Here is a 20,144-nt window from a genome sequence, read left to right as displayed (position 1 = left end):
CCAGGCCCTTCACCATTTTAGTCGCTCTCCCTTGGACATGCTCCAGTTTCTCAACATCCATGGTCCCTGATATTGTCAGCCAGTGCCAACTTCCCCATTCTTGCCTTGTCCATCTGAGCATCTTCTGAAGGGCTTGTCTGCAGTCTGGATACATACAGTGGCCATGTGCGTACCTGTGGGTAAATGGTGGATCCATTGCTGGATGGCGAGTCCCAGTGCTTCACTGGGCCTCCTCTAGTTGGTCAAAAGCCAGGAGAGAAGGAAAACAAAGAGTGGATATGCTTTATATCTCTAAGTTCAGATATCAACAAATAATGAGATGCTGCACACATTCTTAAGCAATTTCAAGTGTAATTAAAGAACTGTCAATGGACACTGGAAGGTTTGCTCATCCTATTGGTAGAGAGCAACTCTATGGCCAACTTTAACCCAAAGTCACGCTGATGGATGTAGAGATTCCTAGAGAGAAGACTCTGCTAGGCCTTTGTGGCTCCTCCAGGGCAGTTCTATGGCCAGTGTCTGTCAGACGCTGACCACAGAGTTGCCCTGGAGGACCTAGAGATTCCTAGAGAGGCGTCCTCTCAGGTAAAAACATGTTTTTGTTATTTGCGTTTTTTCCATATCCAGGGGGGTCTTGTGCCCCTAACTCTAGTGAATGTGGAGGGACAAGTGAGTGTACAGTGATTCAGTTTGACTTCATGGCTTCGACGGCCATTTAATGATTCAGCGCTAGGGAATGCTGGGAAGTGTAGTTCGTTGTGGCCACCACCAGCCATTGAGCTAGCTATCATATAGTCTCTATTTCTCCCTCCTTTGGGGAGGGGGCGAGGAGGGGGCGGAGCTCCGCAACGCGCACGCGCCTCCTAGCTGCAACGTGCGCAGCCTGGCCGTTGAGGTCGCGCGCATGCGCGTCCTCCTCCCCTCCCCCGCCGAACAAACCGCTCCGTGTCGCCTGTCGCGCCTCCTCACCTTGACGCGCATGCGCGACCCCGTGCAAACAAACCGCTCCGAGTCGCCGCTCGCGCCCCACCCTGACGCGCATGCGCCCTGAGTCCTTTCCATCTCGGTCTGTTTGAACAGGAAGGCGGACATATTTGTCTCTCTCTCTCTCTCTTACTCTTAGAGGAGACGCGTTTGGAAGGAGATGCTGCTGCTTCGGCCCTTCCGCCCGTGAAGAAGCGAACGCGGGGCCGCGAGAGGAGGAGCGGCGGGAGAAGCAGGGCCTGACGGAGCAGAACGAGGAGGCTCCCTGTCTTTCCCGCGGGGCTTTTCCTTCCGCTAGGCCTCTGGACGGAGCGAGGGCATACATAGCTGGCGCCGAGGAGGACTGGCTTGGCCGGCTGGGAAAATGCGGCCTCGGACCGGGAGGCCGTGCTGGAGACGAGCGGAGGCTGGCGGCGGGGCTGTAACGGCGGCTGCCTAGACACAGGCTCCCTCTGGACGGAGGAGCAGGAGCAGGAGCAGGGAGGGGGAGCGGGGCCGCCCCGCTTCGGGCGCCGAGGGCCTTTCGCTCGAGGATGCGTGGCGGCGGCGGCGGCGGCGGAGAGATCAGGCGGCGGCAGCAGCAGCAGCCCTCGCCCTGAGGAGGAGGAGGAGGAGGAGGAGGAGGAGCGGCACACAGCCCCCTCCCCGGCCCTCCCTTTGGGGCGCCTCTGTGGATTGAAGGCAGCCCCTGCTTCCCTCACAAGCACCATGTCGGCCGGAGAGAGCTTCGAGTCTCGGTTTGACAAAATCGGGACCATGATCAAAGACCCCAAGTCCGAAGTCAACTCGGATTGCTTGCTGGTAAGTGAGAGGGTGGCCTCCCTCGCCCTGGACCCGAGTCTCCTCTGAGGCGGACTGGGAGGGAGAGGGTCGGCAGCACCAGCATCTCTGGGCTGCAGCCTATGCCTTCCTCAGGCGCACTTGGAACACGCGCCTTTGGAGGCCTTTGAGCAGAGGCTGGATGGCCACCTGTCAATGGGATACTTTGGCTGAGAGTTCCTGCATGGCAGGATGAAGGGTTGGGCTGGGGCCCCTGCGGCCTCTTCCAAGGCTGCCATTCTAGGATTCAAAGGCACAGCTGCCAACCGGGACCCTCTTACGTCTTTGAATCTGCAGCACTGTATTGCCCAGTTGTTGATGTTGAAACGCCAGTGTTGTTTTGACGTTGTTTTTAATAATGAACACTCATCCCTCCATATTTGTGGATTTCATTCTTCGCAGATTTGGTTAATATGTTCCCTCTAGGAATATCCAGGTCCTCTGGCAGAACTCTATGGTCAGCTTTAACTAAGAGCTGCACTGAAAGACCCAGAGATTCCCAGAGAGAAGACTCTGCTAGGCCTTTGCAGCTCCTCCAGGGCAGTTCTGTGGCCAGTGTCTGTCGGACGTTGACCACAGAGTTGCCCTGGAGGACCTAGAGATTCCTAGAGAGGCGTCCTCTCTGGTAAAAACGTGGTGTTTTTTGTTGTTTGCAGTTTTTCCATATTCACAGGGGTCTTGTGCCCCTAACTCTAGCACAGGGGTAGGCAATCCTTTTGAGCCGGGGGCCGGGTTGCCGTCCCTCAGACAACTGGGGGGCCGAAGCCAAACAATAAATAATTGAATAATTTTAAAAAATTAAATAAATAAATAAACCGGGACAAATGTAGGACAAAATTTTCAAATGGAGGACACTTTTTAAATAAAAAATGGAGGTCACGCAAAAAAATTTGCTGATTTTTAAAAAAAATGTTAAGATAAATGCATGTTTCTGAGGCTTCTATAGACAATTGCCCCACCATGCCCCTCGCGCAAGACGCCAAAGGCCCCGGCAGCAATCGGCAGCAGGACCAGGCTGGGGCCGGTCGCAAGGCCTTGCTGGGCCGCATCCAGGCCGCAGGTTGCCTACCCCTGCTCTAGCAAATATGGAGGGACAAGTGTATGGTTTTAAATTGCCACGGTTCAATTGAGGGTGGGATTGTGGATATGGGATTGTATGTACGTTTTTGACTCGTAAAGCAGAGGCAGGATATAAATAAAAGTTATTATTATTATTATTATTATTTATTTATTTAGCCTTGTTAGGTCCAAAACATACGCTATGGAAATAATACAGTTTTAACTGCCCTGGCTATAGGAGGAATCCTGGGGATTTTGTAGCTTATTTTGGCACTCTGACAAAGAAGGATGACAGTTCCCATGATTTCTCTAGCATTGAGTCAGGACAGTTAAAGCGGTCTCAAACTAGATTATTTCTACACTGTGTTTTGGGCCTTAGTTTGTAGAATCGGTGTTTTAGGGAGGTCTTGTGGCACCTTTGAGACTGACTGAAAGAAAAGTTGGCAGCAGGAGCTTTCGTAGGCTTCAGTCTGCTCCTTCCTCAGATGCATTTGGATATAATAATATTAATGTAGAGAGATCTTGTAGCACCTTTGAGACTGACTGAAAGAAAGAAGTTGGCAGCAGGAGCTTTGCTAGACTTCAGCCTACCTTCCTTGCATGGCTATATGTTTGAATTCTGCTTATTGGTAAGTGGTTTAAACATTTGGCTACTTCTCCCAGGAGTCTTTTTTTAAGCACCTCTACTGCTATTTGCCTTCCTGCCTAATGGGAGATAGATGTTGGTACGGTTTTTCCAGGGCAGTGGTCCATAAGCTGTGCCCTTTAAGAGATTTTGGACTTCACCTCTCAGAATCCCAGGCCAACATGGCTGAGAATTCTGGGAGCTGAAGTCCAAAATCTCTTAAAGGGCATAATTTGGGGACCACTGATCCAGGGCGATGCTTGAGATGCATTAAGGTCACTCAACTTACACTGTGTCGTGTTTTACATTGCGGAAATGATCCAGTTTGAGACCGCTTTAACTGCCCTGGCTCAGTGCTAGGGGATTCTAGGAACTGGAGTTTTGTGAGACATTTAGCCTGCTCTGGTGCCACAATAAACTACAATTCCCAGGATTCCCTAGCACAGAGCCAGGGCAGTTAAAGAGGTCTCAAACTGGATTTTTACTGCAATGTGTTTTGTACTTTTGTTTGCCTTATTTGATGGGCTGAGAATAAAGTCATTTGAGATATGGTGCTGGAGGAGAGTGCTGAGGATACTGTGGACAGCCAAAAAGAACAACTGGTTCCTAGAAAAAACCAACCAGAAACCTCCCTGGAGGAAAAGGTGACTCAACTGAAGGCTGTTGTACTTCGGACACATCGTGAGATGGAATTACTCACTGGAAAACAACAGTAATGCTAGGAAAGGTGGAGGGAAGTAGAGATGAAGACAACATGCTGGATGGATGGACTCTATTAGGTATGAATCTGCAAGAACTTAGGGGAATAGTGTCTTGGAAATGTCTCATCCACAGAGTTGCCATAAGTCAAGATTGACTCAAAGGTGGTTAACAACAAGGTGCTTGCAGTGGTATTTTGTGTTAATATTTGGAACAGTAACCCAGAAAATCCTGATGGGTAAACTTTTATTTGAGAGACTGATTTCCACCCTCTTATCTTCTTTCTCTCTCACTGAAGATTATGAAAAATATGGGTAACTCACCACTCACATTATGTATTCTCTCTGCAGGGCAGAGGGTGATCAAACAGACTTTATTGTTGTTTTTGTTGTGTGCCTTCAAGTTGTTTCCAGTTTATGGTGACCCTTAGGTGAATCCGTCAAGGGGTTTTCTGTGCAAGATTTGTCTAGAGGAGGCTTGCCATTGCCTTCCCCTGAGGCTGAGAGAGTGTGACCTTCCCAAGGTCACTCAGTGGATTTCATGGATGAGCTGGGAATCAAACCCTGGTCCCACACTCAAACCACTTTGCCCTGCTGGCTCTAAGCAGACTTACAGGGCTGAAATAAAATGAAAAACTCCACTTTCTTTCTATTGGGGTTAAACAAATGCCTTAAACATGGAAAACTGGCAGCAATGATGGTACCAGAATTGTAGACACCATTGGATCTATCAGTTTCAAGTTACTGTTGTTTTAGACTCCAGGTTTATGCATGTTGGGGTCTTATCTTGGAAGCTAAGCAGAGTCAGCCCAGGTTAGTACTTGGATGGGAGACTACCAACAAATACCAGGTACTGTAGGCTGTATTTTAGAGGAAGGAAGTGGCAAAACCACCTCTGAATATTTGTTGTCTAAGAAAACCCTATGAAATTCATGGAGTTGCCATAGATCGACAGGTGACTTGAAAGCATATACTGTACACACACAGAGCAGAAGTGTATGTAGTTGAACTGCACGCATGAGTACATTTAAGAGTTTAGATTCTCCATGTAAATAGACATGAGGGTCTTCAATTAAGCAGTTCCTTATAAAAAAAACTCAAAAGGATAGGACTTTTAAAGCATTCCAACAAAACCTTGTTATTTCAACATGACCCAGAAAGAGTTTTAATTTCACATTAATTTATATAAAGTTTAGTAACTTTAGTTACAAGTTTCTCAGCAGCCTGTAGTCTTGAAGGACTTGTCAGATTAACATCACAGTGGTTCATTTAAGTGTCACAGTGCTTCCAGTCGTGGATTAGAGTTTTAAAGTGTGCCATGGATGCCTTACGTTGGTGAGTTGCTTGGATGTCAGCGGTAGGTGTTTAGCTGTATAAATAAAACTAAGGGGATTAAAATGTGTGTCTCACTTGAGCCCTAAATAAAGATGGGATTTTACTGATGAGTCCTCTTGAGTGAAATGTTTTGCAACTCATCATTATGAAGGTAAGTAGAGTTGGTTTATCTTAAATTTTAAAAGTCAAAGATTGTTGGGGGTCACTGAATGTCTTAAACATAAACTGGAGCAGAAGTAGACACCTGTAAACTCAACGGATACTGAAATAATGGCCTAAAAATCAAGTGGCCCTGCATGTACTAAGCAAATAATTGGATTTTATGGTTTTACAAAAGAATATAGATTTGGTGGCTTAGTGGTTAAGACACTAATTCTGACGATCAGAAGATTGGAAAGTTGGGAGTTCGAGGCCCGAGTGCTGTATGATGGGGTGAGCTCCCATCACTAGTCCCAGCTTCTGCCAACCTAGCAGTTCGAAATGCAAATACAAGTAGATATATAGGTACCACTTCACATGTCCGCTGGGGTAGTCCTCAGACAACACTGGCTCTTTGGCTTAGTAACGGAGGTGAGCACCGTCCCCTACAGTCGGACACGGCTAAACAATCATGTCAAAGGACTACCTTTACCCTTAGGATCTTATTTGCATCTCACTCACATGACCCCTCTAGTCTGTGGCAGTTGCACTTCTGTATTAGTCTAGGCTGTCATTTAGTTGTATTGTCATGAACTGAACTTAATTGTCCTAAAGGCAGTGTGTGATGAACTTTGGATAGGCCTTGTTTAAGTGCCTGATCTTTATTTCAACCTTTCAAATTAGGCTTTATAAATAAATCCTTAGATCTTGTTCATCCCCTGTTTTGCTCCCATAATAAAACAAGTGACAGCTGCAAAATATGTAAATGTGGTGATCTCAAGGCTTTTATTGCAAGGAATATTGGAAGAAGGTGCAATAGGGAGTCTACAAATGCATATGTATAATAAAGTTGTGACTAAGGGGCATACAGTAATACAGATTAAGGGGTGAGCTGGACCTTACCTATATTTTTTTGGTTAGGTAATGAAAACTGGTGGCTGTAGACTTCAGATTTAATTGCTTTAGTTGTGAAGTGGAACCCATAATAACTGAAAATGTTAACTGAGGAGTTTTAGGAAGAAAAAAGCACACCTGATATTTTAATTCTGTCTTTCCTCTCATAAAGGCTCTAGTCCTTTTAAAAATAAGTTAAATCCCCAGCCTTGAGAAAGGTCTCTTCTTGTGAATGGGTGGGACAGGAAAAGGAAATGTGGGGTCTGTTACCTAATAATGACCTCAGTTTCACTGTTGTCTTTGGTCAGCTTCAGAACAACTACACAGCAGACGGTGGTTGTTATAAAAACTCAGTCTGGCATCAGATATTTTTATTTTACACAAACATAGTAGAGCTTTACATAGTTTCATACAGATTTAGTTCTCTCATTCGAAATGCTTGGGGCAAGAATTGTTTTGGATTTTGGGATTATTATTTTTTTAGGGCGGAATATTTGCATATGAATAATGAGTTACCTTGGAGATGGACCCAAGGGTAAACATTAAATTCATTTAGGTTTTGTATACAACTTATACACATAGCCTGAAGGTAATTCCATACACAATATTTTTAATAATTTTGTGAATGAATCACAGTGTGTGTACACTGAACCATCAAAAAGCAAGGGTGTCAATATCTCAGTCACCCATGTGGACAATTTTGGATTTTGGGTTGTCTATGTGGCATGATGTAGCAATTTGATGCACCTGCTATGTGCATCTTTGTGGCTTATACTACTGTCATCTATCTGTAGTAAATATTATTGGTCTGAATATAGAGGCATTTAAGTATTAATCTGCAGAGTGTGGATTCACTTCAGGGGGGAGCACTTCTTAGCATTAACCACAGATTTGTCAGTAATATGTAAGCCTCGCCTTTCTACTGAATATTATTCCACGATGGGCATTGTGTGAGCCATAGTCATTAGAAGAACATGCCTCATATTGAGGCTGTTGACTGGTCTATCTAGCTCAGTGTGGGCTACACTGACAGTAGTACTCAAGGTCACACTGGCTTCTTCATCAGGCAAACAGGAGAAAGAAATTGAAGATGTTAGTCCTATAGGCCTGCATTTTCTGTTTCTGGTCTTGTTTCAGATGGTCTATGGCCCACACAATACCCATCATGGAATAATATTCAGTAGTGACTTTGAAAGCTTGCAACACTTAATTGTGCATTTTGGTTGTCCCAATAAAGGTATTGTTTGGATGTTATTGGATTTGCTATATGGCCAACATAGCTACCCCTAGATGTTTAATAGTACTCAGGGGTTTCAGACAAAGTTTTCTCCCAGCCATACCCAGAGATGACTGGTGATTGAACTTGGAAGCTTTCACATTTGAAGCATCACTGAATTACAGTTGTAAATGGATGAATAAATAATACTTAATACCTTTTCTTCTCTGTTCTTTCCTCATGTTGTTCCACCTTGGTTTCTTTGCTGCTTTTCCTCCCCCTGACCTCCTCTTGTCACTTTGCTTCACCATCCTTTTTAGAACAAAATCAACAGTGCACAAATTTACAAAGCATTTTGTAAAACATATGCCTCTCGCTAAAATATTTTAGTTAAGTTGTCTGTCATGTAGCCATTAATTGAAAATAATACATCCAAGAGAATTCTAAAAACGGATGTTTTCTCTGCATCATAATTTGTAAAGAAATCAGAGTCTGAGTGTACAGTGGTACTGAATCTCCATTTAAACAAATGCTAGATCTGAACCCACCAGGGCAGTAATCTCATCCAATATTGTAGTTAAGCCTATTAGAGACATATCTTTTGATGTGAGATTTCTCTTCTCTGGCTAGGGTCAGACTTAACATTGATTTAAGTATGAAATCACATAATTCCACTGCATATTCCAGCTTCTTCCACATCTTCAAACACCATGCTTGAGTCTTTGTTCATTTGTATATGCCAGTACTGAGGCATCATGCTTGGTTTAGTGCAGACATTTTTCTGGGTCCTTGAGTGATTGTTTTCCTGTCTTGATGATCAGGATAGCCACAGGATTATTTGCTGGTAGTACCTTCTGCTTATGCATTGTAGCTACCAGGCTTGTCCACTTTGTGTGCTTCTACCATTTAGTGTATAAAAAATGGGGTGCTTCTGTGTCTGAAGGAGCCTTGTGTTTCCATCCTGGTTTGTTTCTTATCTTGCAGCTTTGTGTATTTCAAAATCTTCAGTTCCTTCTTGAAGATACCAGTTGTTTTTGCTTGAATAAGCACTTCTGAGGTGTCAGAGCTGAAGGCTGGTTCCCTTTTGGAGAATGTTCTCTCCTCCCACTCTGAACCCAGCTGGACTATGTCATGCAGAGAATATTTGAGATAAGTGGCTCCTGTATAAAAGATAGCCATCAGGTGGGTTAATGAGGTTTCAGGATGGGAGGGGGAAGGGTACCACCATCTCTGACTGACTTGCTCTTCTGATTGAATATCAGGGGCACAGGGTTAGGTTTGGCATGACCTTGTTTTCTTCAGAGGAGGGGGATTACAAAGAGGAATAAAAAGAGGAGGAGAGAAGAAGAAGCACTGCTAGAGAATGAAATGGGCTTCCTTTTCCTATGGCATTTGTGCTGTCCGTGTCTCTTGGGTTTGGCAGGGATGAATGAAGCTTGCCCATGAACTTCAAGAATTCATACTGAGTTGAAGGTTTACTGAAGGCCACTTATGGATTAAGCTGAGAGTGGGTTGTCCACAGAGTGCTTGGCAGAGGCAAAGGAACAAATACAAAGAGATCTTTTCTTGAAAAAATTATAGTGATTTTACCTAATGGAGGTCTAGTCTACTACTTTGTCACTCTGATGAATTGTGGACTCTTAGAGAACTTCTTGGGTTTCGGAGACCTTTGAGGAAGAGGTGGCCTCGGTGATGTGTTGCATGCTGCAAAGCATATGTGAATTCAGACGCCAAATAAGAAGGACTAGAAGGAATGCTGAGTGAGGCCAGAGCTGTTCTAGGTATCTTGGGGCCAGCGTTGCCAATTCCTGGGAATCCAGAGAATTTAATTAATTTCTTTTCGGGGATTTTTAATGAATATTCCGGTAAATATTGGAGAATTTCAGGGATTTTGGACTTTGGTAAAACCTTCCGGGGAATATCTTCGAGGCATGTTGACAACACTGCTTGGGGCCTTCTGATGGCTGAAGAAATGGGTGGGACATGTGAGTTTAGTGTAGCTTATTCAGTCACCCACCTTTTGGGGTTCTACCACGTCTTCCCTGCTTTGGGAAAGCAGTACCTGCCTAGAAATGGGTGTAGGGCACTAGAGGCTAATGCAATGGGGCTAGGAGTAGGCTGGCATTGCTTTCAGGTACAGCATTCCTGCATCTGGAGAGCAACTGTCTGGAGAAGCAGTTTACTGGGGCCAAGAACAGGCAGAGATGAGCTTAGTTCTTGCTGAGCAGCTGATTTTGAGTAACCCCTCCCTGCTTGTGCTGAAAGGTTCCTTTCCTGTCTTTGAAATAATGGTGGGGAAGTTGCAAAGGAGGGAGAGGAACAGCTGATTTTCAAAAGTTATCCATAAAGACTGCTTTGGTGGCTGCTTGGGAGTAGATCTACAGCTTGAAATAACACACATGCACACCCAACAACTGTTTCAAAAACCTTGATTTTGCCATTTTATATAAGGATCACCATTTTACTTCCCCCTTGCATATAATGGGGCTTGAGCACCCATAGATTTTGGTATCCCTTGGTGTCCTGGAACCAAACCCCAGTGGAAAATAAGGGCCTACTGTATATCACCACCTGCTGCTGCTGTATGCCTTCCTGTAATTTCTGATTTAAGGCCACTCTTAGGTGAACCTATCACCGGGCTTTCTTGGAGAGATTTGTTCATAGGCTTTGCCTTCCCTTACCCTGAGGCTGAAAGTATTTGACTTGCCCAAGGTCACCTAGGAGTTATTCTTGGCTGAATAAGAATTTGAACCCTGGTTTCTAGACTCATAGTGCTTAAACCACTACACCATGCTGGCTCTAAACAGACCTGTCTTCCTCATAAAAAGATTTGAGGGTTTTTCTTTTTCTCAGAACTGTAATTTTTTCCCCTAGGTTTTGCTTTAAGTTGGAGGCGTTAATTCTTTCCTTTCAGGACCATGTCCTAGCTGACTATGAAAGCTATTTACTGCTGTTTACATCTTTCTCTCCTTACTGTTTTACTCTGTTCCAAGGGTCCCCAGACATGACGATGGGGAGAGTTCCTAGTTTCCTCCTGGCCTCAAGCTTATCCTTTAAAATGTCTGCTGTGAGAAGCCAATATTTTTGTTTCTTTCAAAAAATAACAACTTAATTAGGAAAATCTAGAGAGATGTGGTGAAAATCAGTAGACAATATAGTCATCTTCTTTCATACAGAAGCCAGAAAACAATTTGTAAGCAGCTCTGGGACCCTTTTTGGCTGAAGAGTTGGGTACAAATGCTCTAAATAACAAACAGATAAACAAATAATCATCTCTAAAAGACTTTGGTATTATCACTCTATGAGTCTGCCAGATGTTACCAGGGATATTAATAATGCAGAAAATCCAATTCAGTAGCTGTATACTTATCAGCAGTGGCTAGGAAAGCTGATGGTGACATAATCTAGCAAACCAATAAAGGCCATTTGCAAACTTTACTGTTGCCAGGAAAACCACTTCTCTAAATTGTAATAATTACAGCAGTGAATTTGCACCATGGGGAAACAGCTGCATCAGGTGCAGGGACAGTATTTTATCCATAGGAAGGGTATCACACTGCACAAAAATCACCAGTGGCTGAAAGGCAGTCATTTTTTTTTTTTAAAAAAGAAGTTTTGAGATTGGATCCATTGAAATCAACAGTGGATATTATCCATCAAGGAGATTTATTGGCCTTCATTGACTTAATGGAGATTTATTTGCATACTGTATCAGCATTAGGGAGGTCCACAGGACAGTCCTTTGTTTATTCTAAGGGCTGAACAGTATCAGTATATAGGATATGTCCTTTGGTGTGTCACCAGTTCACAGCATGATTACAGAGTCCCTAGTAGCTATGCTGTCTGTCTGAGGTCATTGAGATGCCCATCTCCCCTTACCTGGATGTTCCTCCCCTTAGCATGCAGGGTGGGGCAGAGGTGTATATAGCCACCACAGTTTGTTGTCTGTCACATCACAGCTTCATCATGCTGAACCTTTGATCAACATGGACAAGAGAATTTTTCTCTCCTGAGAATATTACAAAAGGTTCCTTCTTTAACTCCAGCAATTTCTTCAGAAGAAAAACATGGGCTTCATGCACCACACTGAGCTCCTGGGTTCAATTATCTTTGTCATCATCTTGGTATACTGGACAGGAGATTCTTCCTGGCAGTAAGAACTGTTTGACTGTGGAACACACTCTCTTGAAGAGTGGTGGAGTCTTCTCTGGAGGTTTTTAAACAGGCTGGATGACTGTCTGTTGGGGATGCTTTGATTGTTTATTTCTACATGGCAGGAGGTTGGATTGGATGGCCCTTGAGGTCTCTTCCAACTCTATGATTCTGTGAAGAGAACTGTTGCAGCCTAAGGTCTAGTCTAGTCGGTTGAATTCGGGGCAGCCCTCCTGACAACAGTATCACTTTGAAAACCTGTTTGAACAGGCCAGGACAAAACAAATCAATAATTTATGTTTCAAGTTTTTCCTTCTCCCAAAAGAGTAATAAAAGACCAGGAATGGAAGCTATCTCTTGAAGAGTGGTCTCAGAAATAACAAACAGAACATTTAACTGTTTGGCTAACTTTATGACAATGTAACCACATATTGATGTACGTTGCCTTACAGTTACAATCTCCTCAACATTTTGCAGTTTACTGCTTAGAAAATAGCCAGTTGTACAGGGGTAAAGTTACCATTTGTAGAGTAGTTTTAAGGAGCACTTCTAAGCAAGGTATATCTAGATTTGGATGGGGAAGACACTCCAAATCTTATTCCTAGTGGCCTCTGAAATTGATATATTCAAATCTAATTCTCCTCCAGTTTTATACGCCAGCCTATTACCATATATTGCTTCTATAAGCCAAGTGTAGTTTCTCTACAATGCCTTTAGGAAGCTGGGTAGAAGCCATACAGTAATGCTTGAACATTGTGGGGGGAGGGACACAAAGTCTCCCCTTTTCTAACCAGGTTTGCTAATAGGGACGCAATTTTCTGTAACTGGAGTCATGTGGGTTGCATTCGTGCTATTAAAAAAAACTTTTATTTATATCCCACTTATTTGTAAGAATCAATCAAAACGGCTTCCAACAATTAAAATAATACAGATATACAGAAATAGTAATAATACAAATATATACAATTCCCCACCCCCTTTAAAAAAGAATTAAACCATTCTGGGATTAAAATTCAAGACATTAATATCAACATATTTATATTAAAATAGCACAATAGCATAGCGCAAAAGCAGTGAGCAAAAACTCATCATATCTAGGATTGTACAAATACACAAATGCTCCACATATGGGGAATCTATGAGTGGCTGGGGGCTATTCCGGGAAGGCCTGCCAGGAGAGATCCACCTTGACCAATTTTTTTAAGCTATCTAAGTTGGATATTTGACGGATCTCGTCCGACAGGCCCTTCCATAGAGAAAGTCCTCTGGGAGGTAGCCTTCAGTTTAGTCCTTACGGGTTGCAATAAATTCCTCCCAGAGGATCTAAGTGCATGGGGTGGATTATATGGAAGCAGGCAATTCCTTAGATTGGTTGGGCCCAAGCGATGTAGGGCTTTAAAGGTGATAACCAACACTAAGGCCTTGATAGGTCATATGCTGATTTGGGCTTACCCTGGGTGTGTGTGTGTGTGGAAATCTTGCAACGTATAGAACCCTTTATTTTTCCACAGTCCAAACTAGGAAATGTTGTCTGAACTTATAACCTAAGCTGTCAAAGCAAAGGTCAAACCAGGGAGTGGCTTAGTGCCATCAGGTGGTTCCATTTCCTCCATATTGCAAGAGAAGAGTGGAGAAAAGGATTTGTGATTTCGTGAATTGATCTTGTCAGGAGACAGAAAAATAATAAATCTCATTCTGGGGGAAAATCATTTCCAGTTGAGACCATTTATTAGAACCATCCTGTCCAATAAATTGAGTAAGGCGGCAAAATAAAATTCAACATGTGGTATAGACAGCCCCCCCCCCCCCCTTCCTGGAATTAATACATCTGAAATTTGGGAGTCGAGAATTCTGTTTATTGATTTTCTGTTTATTGACTTACTGATAGATACTTCCCAGAGGTTAAAGTAAATGGGAGAGGGGGTTAATGGTAATGTCTGGAAAAGAAAAAATAGTTTAGGGAGTGAGAAGGTTTTGATAAGGATAATTCTTCCTAAAAGGGATAGCTGGAAGCTTTTCTATGCTTCCAGTTTCATCTTCATCCATGTATTCATGAGCCCATAGTTATTAAAAATAGTTGGGAAAGATCATTCGTGATCATTATGCCAAGATACGTAATGCCTAAGGGCTGTACCTGGAAACCAGAAAGTCTGCCTTTTCTCTTGAGAGTCTACAGGGGTCCTGAGACATAGTAGTTTTCTGAAAATTAATCTGTATTCTGATAAATTTATCAAAAGCTTCTAAAATTCATATTAAGAGCAAAAATGAGGAATCTGGATCTGATAGAAAAACCAAAATATTATTCACATAAAGACTAATCTTGGGCTCAGCTTTATTGATTTTAATACCTTTTATCATGTGGTTATTTCTAATATAGCAAGCTAATAGCTCAGTTGCGATAGCAAACAGAAGTGGGGAGAGAGGAGCACTCTGTTTTATGCGAGTAGAGATTCCTAAGTAGGGAAACAAATTTCTCTCCGAAGTTCATGATATCAAGAAGTCTGAAATGATAGCCCCACTCCAACCTGTCAAAGGTGTTTAAGGCTTCTACAAGTGGTAAAATAACAGGAGTCTTCAGCAGGTTAGGATAATGGACTGAGTTCAGCACTCTTCTGATGCATTTGTTAATTTTCACTTAGCCGTGAAACGGACTTGATCAAAATTAATATACTCCACGATAAATGAATTGATTCTATTTGTTGATATTGATGTTAATATTTTAGAGTCTTGACCTTATTCCACTAAGGACAAAGATCCTTTACTTTTGGACTGGTGGATGACGTTTTAGGTAGGGGCACAAAACTAGAAATTTCTCAGCTATTAGGAGGTGAGGAACCTTGCAGTGAGTTATTAAAAAACGTTAACATATAGGGCATCAAATTGTCCTGCAGAACTTTATAAAAGCCACTCATTAACCCATCTGGGCTATTCTAAGGTTCCCAATCGCATGTTTAATCTCATCTAATGATATAGGACAATTCAAAAGGGAGTTGTGTGTTTCACTAATTTTCATAGGCTGAAATATGTTAATACATTTTTGTATGTCCAGATCTTTCAACAATACTGAGGCATGAAGAGTAGCATAAAAACATTCAAATTAATTTACAATATCCTCTAATTTAGATTTTAATTCTCCTTGAGAGTTGGAGATACACAGCTTTTTTGCTGCTCCTTTTTTTAAACTGATCTACCTAAAAGTCTCAGGTTCTTATTACTATTTTTATAGTTGTAAACTATGTAAGCAATAATGAGATTTCATTTTATGGAGATCAATCTCTTCTGATTCCACCCCTTTTTTGTTTAGTGCAAATAGGGAGTTTTAATCTTGGGAGACTTTATGAGAGTGAGTGAGTTTCACAATCTCTGTCAGAAATGATGCACACTTAGCCTGTCAGTTTTTTCTGCCTAGCACCTTCCTGAATAAAAAGACTCCTAAGTATTGTACTGCCTGGAGGATGTCCCAGAGTATCACATGTCAGGTCCTATTGAGGTCCTCTTTTCCTTACAGAAAGTATGAATGGCTTTCTGAATTTTTGAAAAAAGTTATCTGCCAACAGATTATTTGGATCTTCTGATTTTCAGAGGAAAAAATAAGAGGGTACGTGAACAGTAGATTTGATGCATTTCAGCTTGTATTGATCTTTAGCTCCTACATGCTGCTATTAGTCTCAGCTAAGTAGATCTATTAAATCAATTTTAGATTTATTGTATCAAGTTCATATTGATTCAGTGGGTCTACTCTAGTTGGGAATAACAATTAGATTTTAGGCTTTCAGCTGATACCTTCTACGTTTTGAACTTGAAAATGTTTTTCATGTTGATTTGAATATAGATACAAGCATATCAGGAACCATGGCACCTAGCCATCTTAGAACCCATCCTAAGAGAAGGATAAGACACAAATTCAATAAATAAAATGAAATAAACTTACTGGAACTTAGTTTTGAACTGTTAAAGTAATTAAACTGTGTAGTGTGGGGTAGAGTGTCTGAGTGTCAACTAAAAGGATGGCATTTATTGTATCACCTGGCAGCTGCTTGTATACAGAGGTACTGGATTCCTCTATACACAAGCTCAGAAAAAGTACAACTACTGGTATAAGAACTTCTAGTTCTGGTGGTATAACATCCCAAGAGGATTCTAGCTTATGTACTTCAGAGATAAAAAATAAAATGCAAACCATAAGGACTGGACTGGAACACTTGGAGTGTGCTCTGTTTCAAAAGTTGCTGATACTCATATTCAGTGATAAAGAAACCCAACCTGATGAAAATATGGAGGTAGAAATATTTACTTCAAGTGTTTTAACTCTGTGTTTGGTGGAAAGGGCTCTCAGGGTGACTTATGAAAGATCAATACAGATAATAAGCAGTCCTTGTGCACACGCTTAGTCTGAAAGGCACAACACAAATGAGGATAAAGAGAATGGGAAGGAGTTGCAAACTGAACATCAGTTATTACAGTTAAATAATTCCTATGACCAGCCTGGATTGAAGCATTTAATAAAAGACAGAATTCACATGGCAGACCTGTGAACCGATGGGAACTGGACAGTATTGATCTGAATTGCAATGAACACTAATAGAGCTTGATAGTCATGCTCTCCCACTGTGGGATCATGTGGGGTCAGTCTGTTTCTCGTAAGTGAGATGAGTTTGCAAACCCCTGCTGGCACTGGCAGTGAAGAAGGACAAGGGTGCCGGACACTTTTTTTTGTCCATTTAATTGTTTCACATGTATTGTGGAAGGTCACATGTGTTCATTCAGGGCAAGATCATAAATTTAGAACCACACATTTTTGATTTGCTGAAATATCAGTCTGATTTCCCATCAGTGAGATGAAATGGGTTCCAATAGATTAACAGTTGAGAAAGAAGCAGAGAGCAGCATGATGTGGTTCCTCAGATGCCACTGAGTGGATTGAGCTATACTTAGGTTTTGATTGGCAGGATGCTTGAATTTGAGCGCACAAAGAAAGGTTAAGGTGTGCAGAAATGAAGAAGGTATTCTCTTGCCTTGTCTCCATCCTGTCACTGCCCCTTATTGGATCCAGGAGACGCTGTAAAGTTGGATCACTATATAAAAGTGCTCCTTTTTAGGGAAAGGTTATACCCAATATTCTGAATCTCCATTTGCTCCTTGTAATGCAAAATTTGAGCTTGTGTTTAGTTGGTCAGCACTGAAGTGGGATCACTCATAATCAAAACTGGGGATTCTTCAGCCTTGAAGGACTCCTCAGATAAATTAATGTATGGGTTTTAAAAAGAATTAATTCAGACCAAAACGATGTGTGAATCTCTAATTTCCACAAGTAAAGAATGTTGCAAATGAATGTGGAGATGGCCTGGAGCTGAGACAATTAACTTAATAAAGTCCAGTACAGTCATCCTTCCAGATGCCAGGGGATCTGTTCTGGACCCCTTCTTCCCACAAATATGAAATTTCGCAAATACTCATGTCCCATTGTCCCCAATGGTGCACCACCATTGGGGACAGTGGGAACTTGAGTGAATACTCAAGTCCTCCCTCCCTCCTTACTGAGACAAGGCCTCGGCTGGGGTGACCTTGCCTCATTCAACACAGCCTTCTTCTGGCTGGCTCAGCCTTCCTTACCTTACAGAGTATTTGCGAATATCGTGGAAGAGAGAAAGCTAAAGAAAGATCCAATCCAACATTTCAGCACTGAGGTCCATGGCTAGATGCTGAACTACTCAAAATCTTAGTAGTGTAGCTATTATCTAGAGTTCTGGGATTCAGGGCTAGGGGATTAGGAAGCTACAGTTTAGCCATCTTGTGATATGGGGAGAGTTTTCCAGCGGCTTATCCTTCACCCTTCAAATTCCTTCTAGGCCCTCAACTCAAATATGTGTTGAAAGAACCTCGACATTCAGAGAAAGTATTCTTCTGTATGTCAAACATTGCAGACAAATTGGGAAGGCTGTTGCTTTCATAGCCTACTTGAAACTCTTTTGGATGCTTTTGGCTGGCCAGTGGCAAAACATAATATTGATGATGAATACTAGGTGAATTTGTGGTCTGATCTAACTGGACTTTACTTGTGCGCTTATCAAATTCTCATTCATTTTCAAATACCTGGCTTCTTCCAGTTAGTGAGCTGTATATTTACATAGGTTAGTCACGTCTTGATTTAATGAGGAAAGTATCTGGGACAAAGGACAATAAAAAGTTGCTTTCATAACCAGTTTTTCACAAATTGTAAATCCAAGTATTAATGAACATTAGAATTGTGGGCATATTTGATATTCGTATATGTTCTGTGTATGTTTGTAACATAAGCTTCCTCTTTTACCCCTAGTAGTACATACAATAACTGGTGATAGAAGTGGGATAGATAAACAATAAACATATTGCTATACCAGAAGGCCTAGAAGGAAAATTTGTGTTATGGTTGCTTGTTAACTGTGGAGATGTCTGCTGTTAATAGACTATTTCCTTCTGCCTTTCCCAAGAAAACCCTTATTGCTAGTGAGAAACTTTTATTTATTGGTAAATGGAATAGGGGGAATACTTTGGAAGACTGTCTAGAGTTGGCTTGTTACTTCTCCTTTAAAAATTATTACAGTGGATCAGACCTATTTTCACTTCTCTAATTTTACTGAAGTAAACATAGGAGGCATATAATATGTAAGCATGTTTTTAAAGATGTCTCCGTTTCTTGGGCCACTGAATCAATACTATAAACATCTAAAATACAAACAAAATAAATTAGCTTTTCTCCCCAGCCCCCTTTCTTCCTCTATTGTGCCCCAATGTGTTTATGCCTATTAGGGTAAGCAAAATAATTGAACTCTTTTTAGAAAACAATGTGTAACTTAAAATATATATTTGTTTTAAAATTGTTTGGGTTACTATGGAAACATTATTCCTGTCTTAGTCCTGGAATGTTGTTTGAAAATAAGTATTTATATAATATTATTGTGCTGTGGTTGGATACTCATTGATAGCTGAGTTTGACATGACAGTAATTCCTTTTGTGATTTTTGTCATATTGTTCAACTATATTTAGCAGCATTGTTTTTCATTCCATTATCTTTTCAAATCTGTCATACAGATATGCAGCAGTGTTTCCTGGTTGCTAGTAATAACTTTGTATAGAAGTGTATCTGTATAATTACATTTAGAATATTTATACCCCTCTGTTCAGCCAGACGGCTCTCAGAGCAGCTTTATTTCATAGTTTTTTTATCCTAATGTCATTTTAAGAATTCTATGTTAAATGTACAAATTAGAACGTTAACATTTTAAAGTCCTTGAAAGGACACGTGTATGTCATTAGAATTGCTGTCAACCTGTCCAGTTAGGAACATCATCATTACACATGTATAGTGGTTTCATTCACATACTGTAAGAACCTAGGATTCTCTTGGGTTCTGATGTATTTAAAGTTAGCTTGTGTACACAACCTGTTCACTGCTTCCTTGTTCTTCCCAGCTACAACAACCACTAAGATTTCTATTTAGCATGTTTTCTGAAATGAGGTTTGTCTTGGTGATCTCTGTGGTACACACATATGGATTGTTTTGTGGCTGCATATAATTAATCAGAACCTTTCAGAACTGAGCACAGATTTTTTGGAGGGTAGGTGTGGGTGGAATAGTGCCTCCTTAGTGCACAGAAGGTTCCTGCTTCTTCTTTCAGGTCCTTTTTGTCAGCAGCAGGAACAGCTGCTGCTCTTACTGCATGTGCTGCTGCTTTGTTGAGATTTTTTTTGTTACACTTTTGCCATCTCATTGTTCTTCCTCAACACACCAAGATTATAGATTTTATAATCTAGCAACATCTATAAAGTCTATTATGCTTTCTTGGTCAGGTCCTAGAGAATCATCTACCACATCTATGGCTCCAAAAAAAGTATTCAAATATAGTGTCAGAAACTGACACCAAATGTGGTGTCAGAAATAGAGTTGTATGAAGAATCTTTGGATAGATCAGACTCTGAAGATGCAGACTTATGTTTTAGATTCACTTTAGATTAGATTCAACATCTTCCTCAGGCATTCTGGTTGGGAACCAGAATAATAATAATAATAATAATAATAATAATAATAATAAATTTTATTTGTGTTTCCCCGCCTCTCCCATAGGATCGAAGCATGGTTACAGACTAATTAAAAACCATTACACAATCTCATAAAAACAGGATAAATAAACTCCAATATAAAATTCTACAAACGCTATGGACAACATACAACAGGGTAAGGCA

At 41.5% G+C, this 20,144-nt stretch overlaps 1 protein-coding gene across 3 annotated transcripts in view; it reads left to right on the top strand.

The window, feature by feature from the left end:
* The first annotated feature begins 1,617 nt into the window (after positions 1-1,617).
* Positions 1,618-20,144, top strand: part of ROCK1 (Rho associated coiled-coil containing protein kinase 1) — a 112,515-nt gene continuing 93,988 nt past the window's right edge. For 2 of the 3 annotated variants that reach the window (XM_089517151.1, XM_089517152.1), the window contains exon 1: positions 1,618-1,785. In XM_089517151.1, the coding sequence (XP_089373277.1) occupies positions 1,693-1,785 (93 nt within the window). In that variant the 5' untranslated portion in view covers positions 1,618-1,692. The remainder of the gene's footprint in view (positions 1,786-20,144) is intronic. The other variant, XR_016280614.1, reaches the window with a different exon arrangement.

This window comes from Sceloporus occidentalis, unplaced genomic scaffold, assembly GCF_023333645.1.
Source record: "Sceloporus occidentalis isolate IW3139 unplaced genomic scaffold, rSceOcc1.0.p SCAF_3, whole genome shotgun sequence".
In the NCBI taxonomy this organism is placed as follows: domain Eukaryota; kingdom Metazoa; phylum Chordata; class Lepidosauria; order Squamata; family Phrynosomatidae; genus Sceloporus; species Sceloporus occidentalis.
This window is presented reverse-complemented; position numbering and strand designations above follow the sequence as displayed.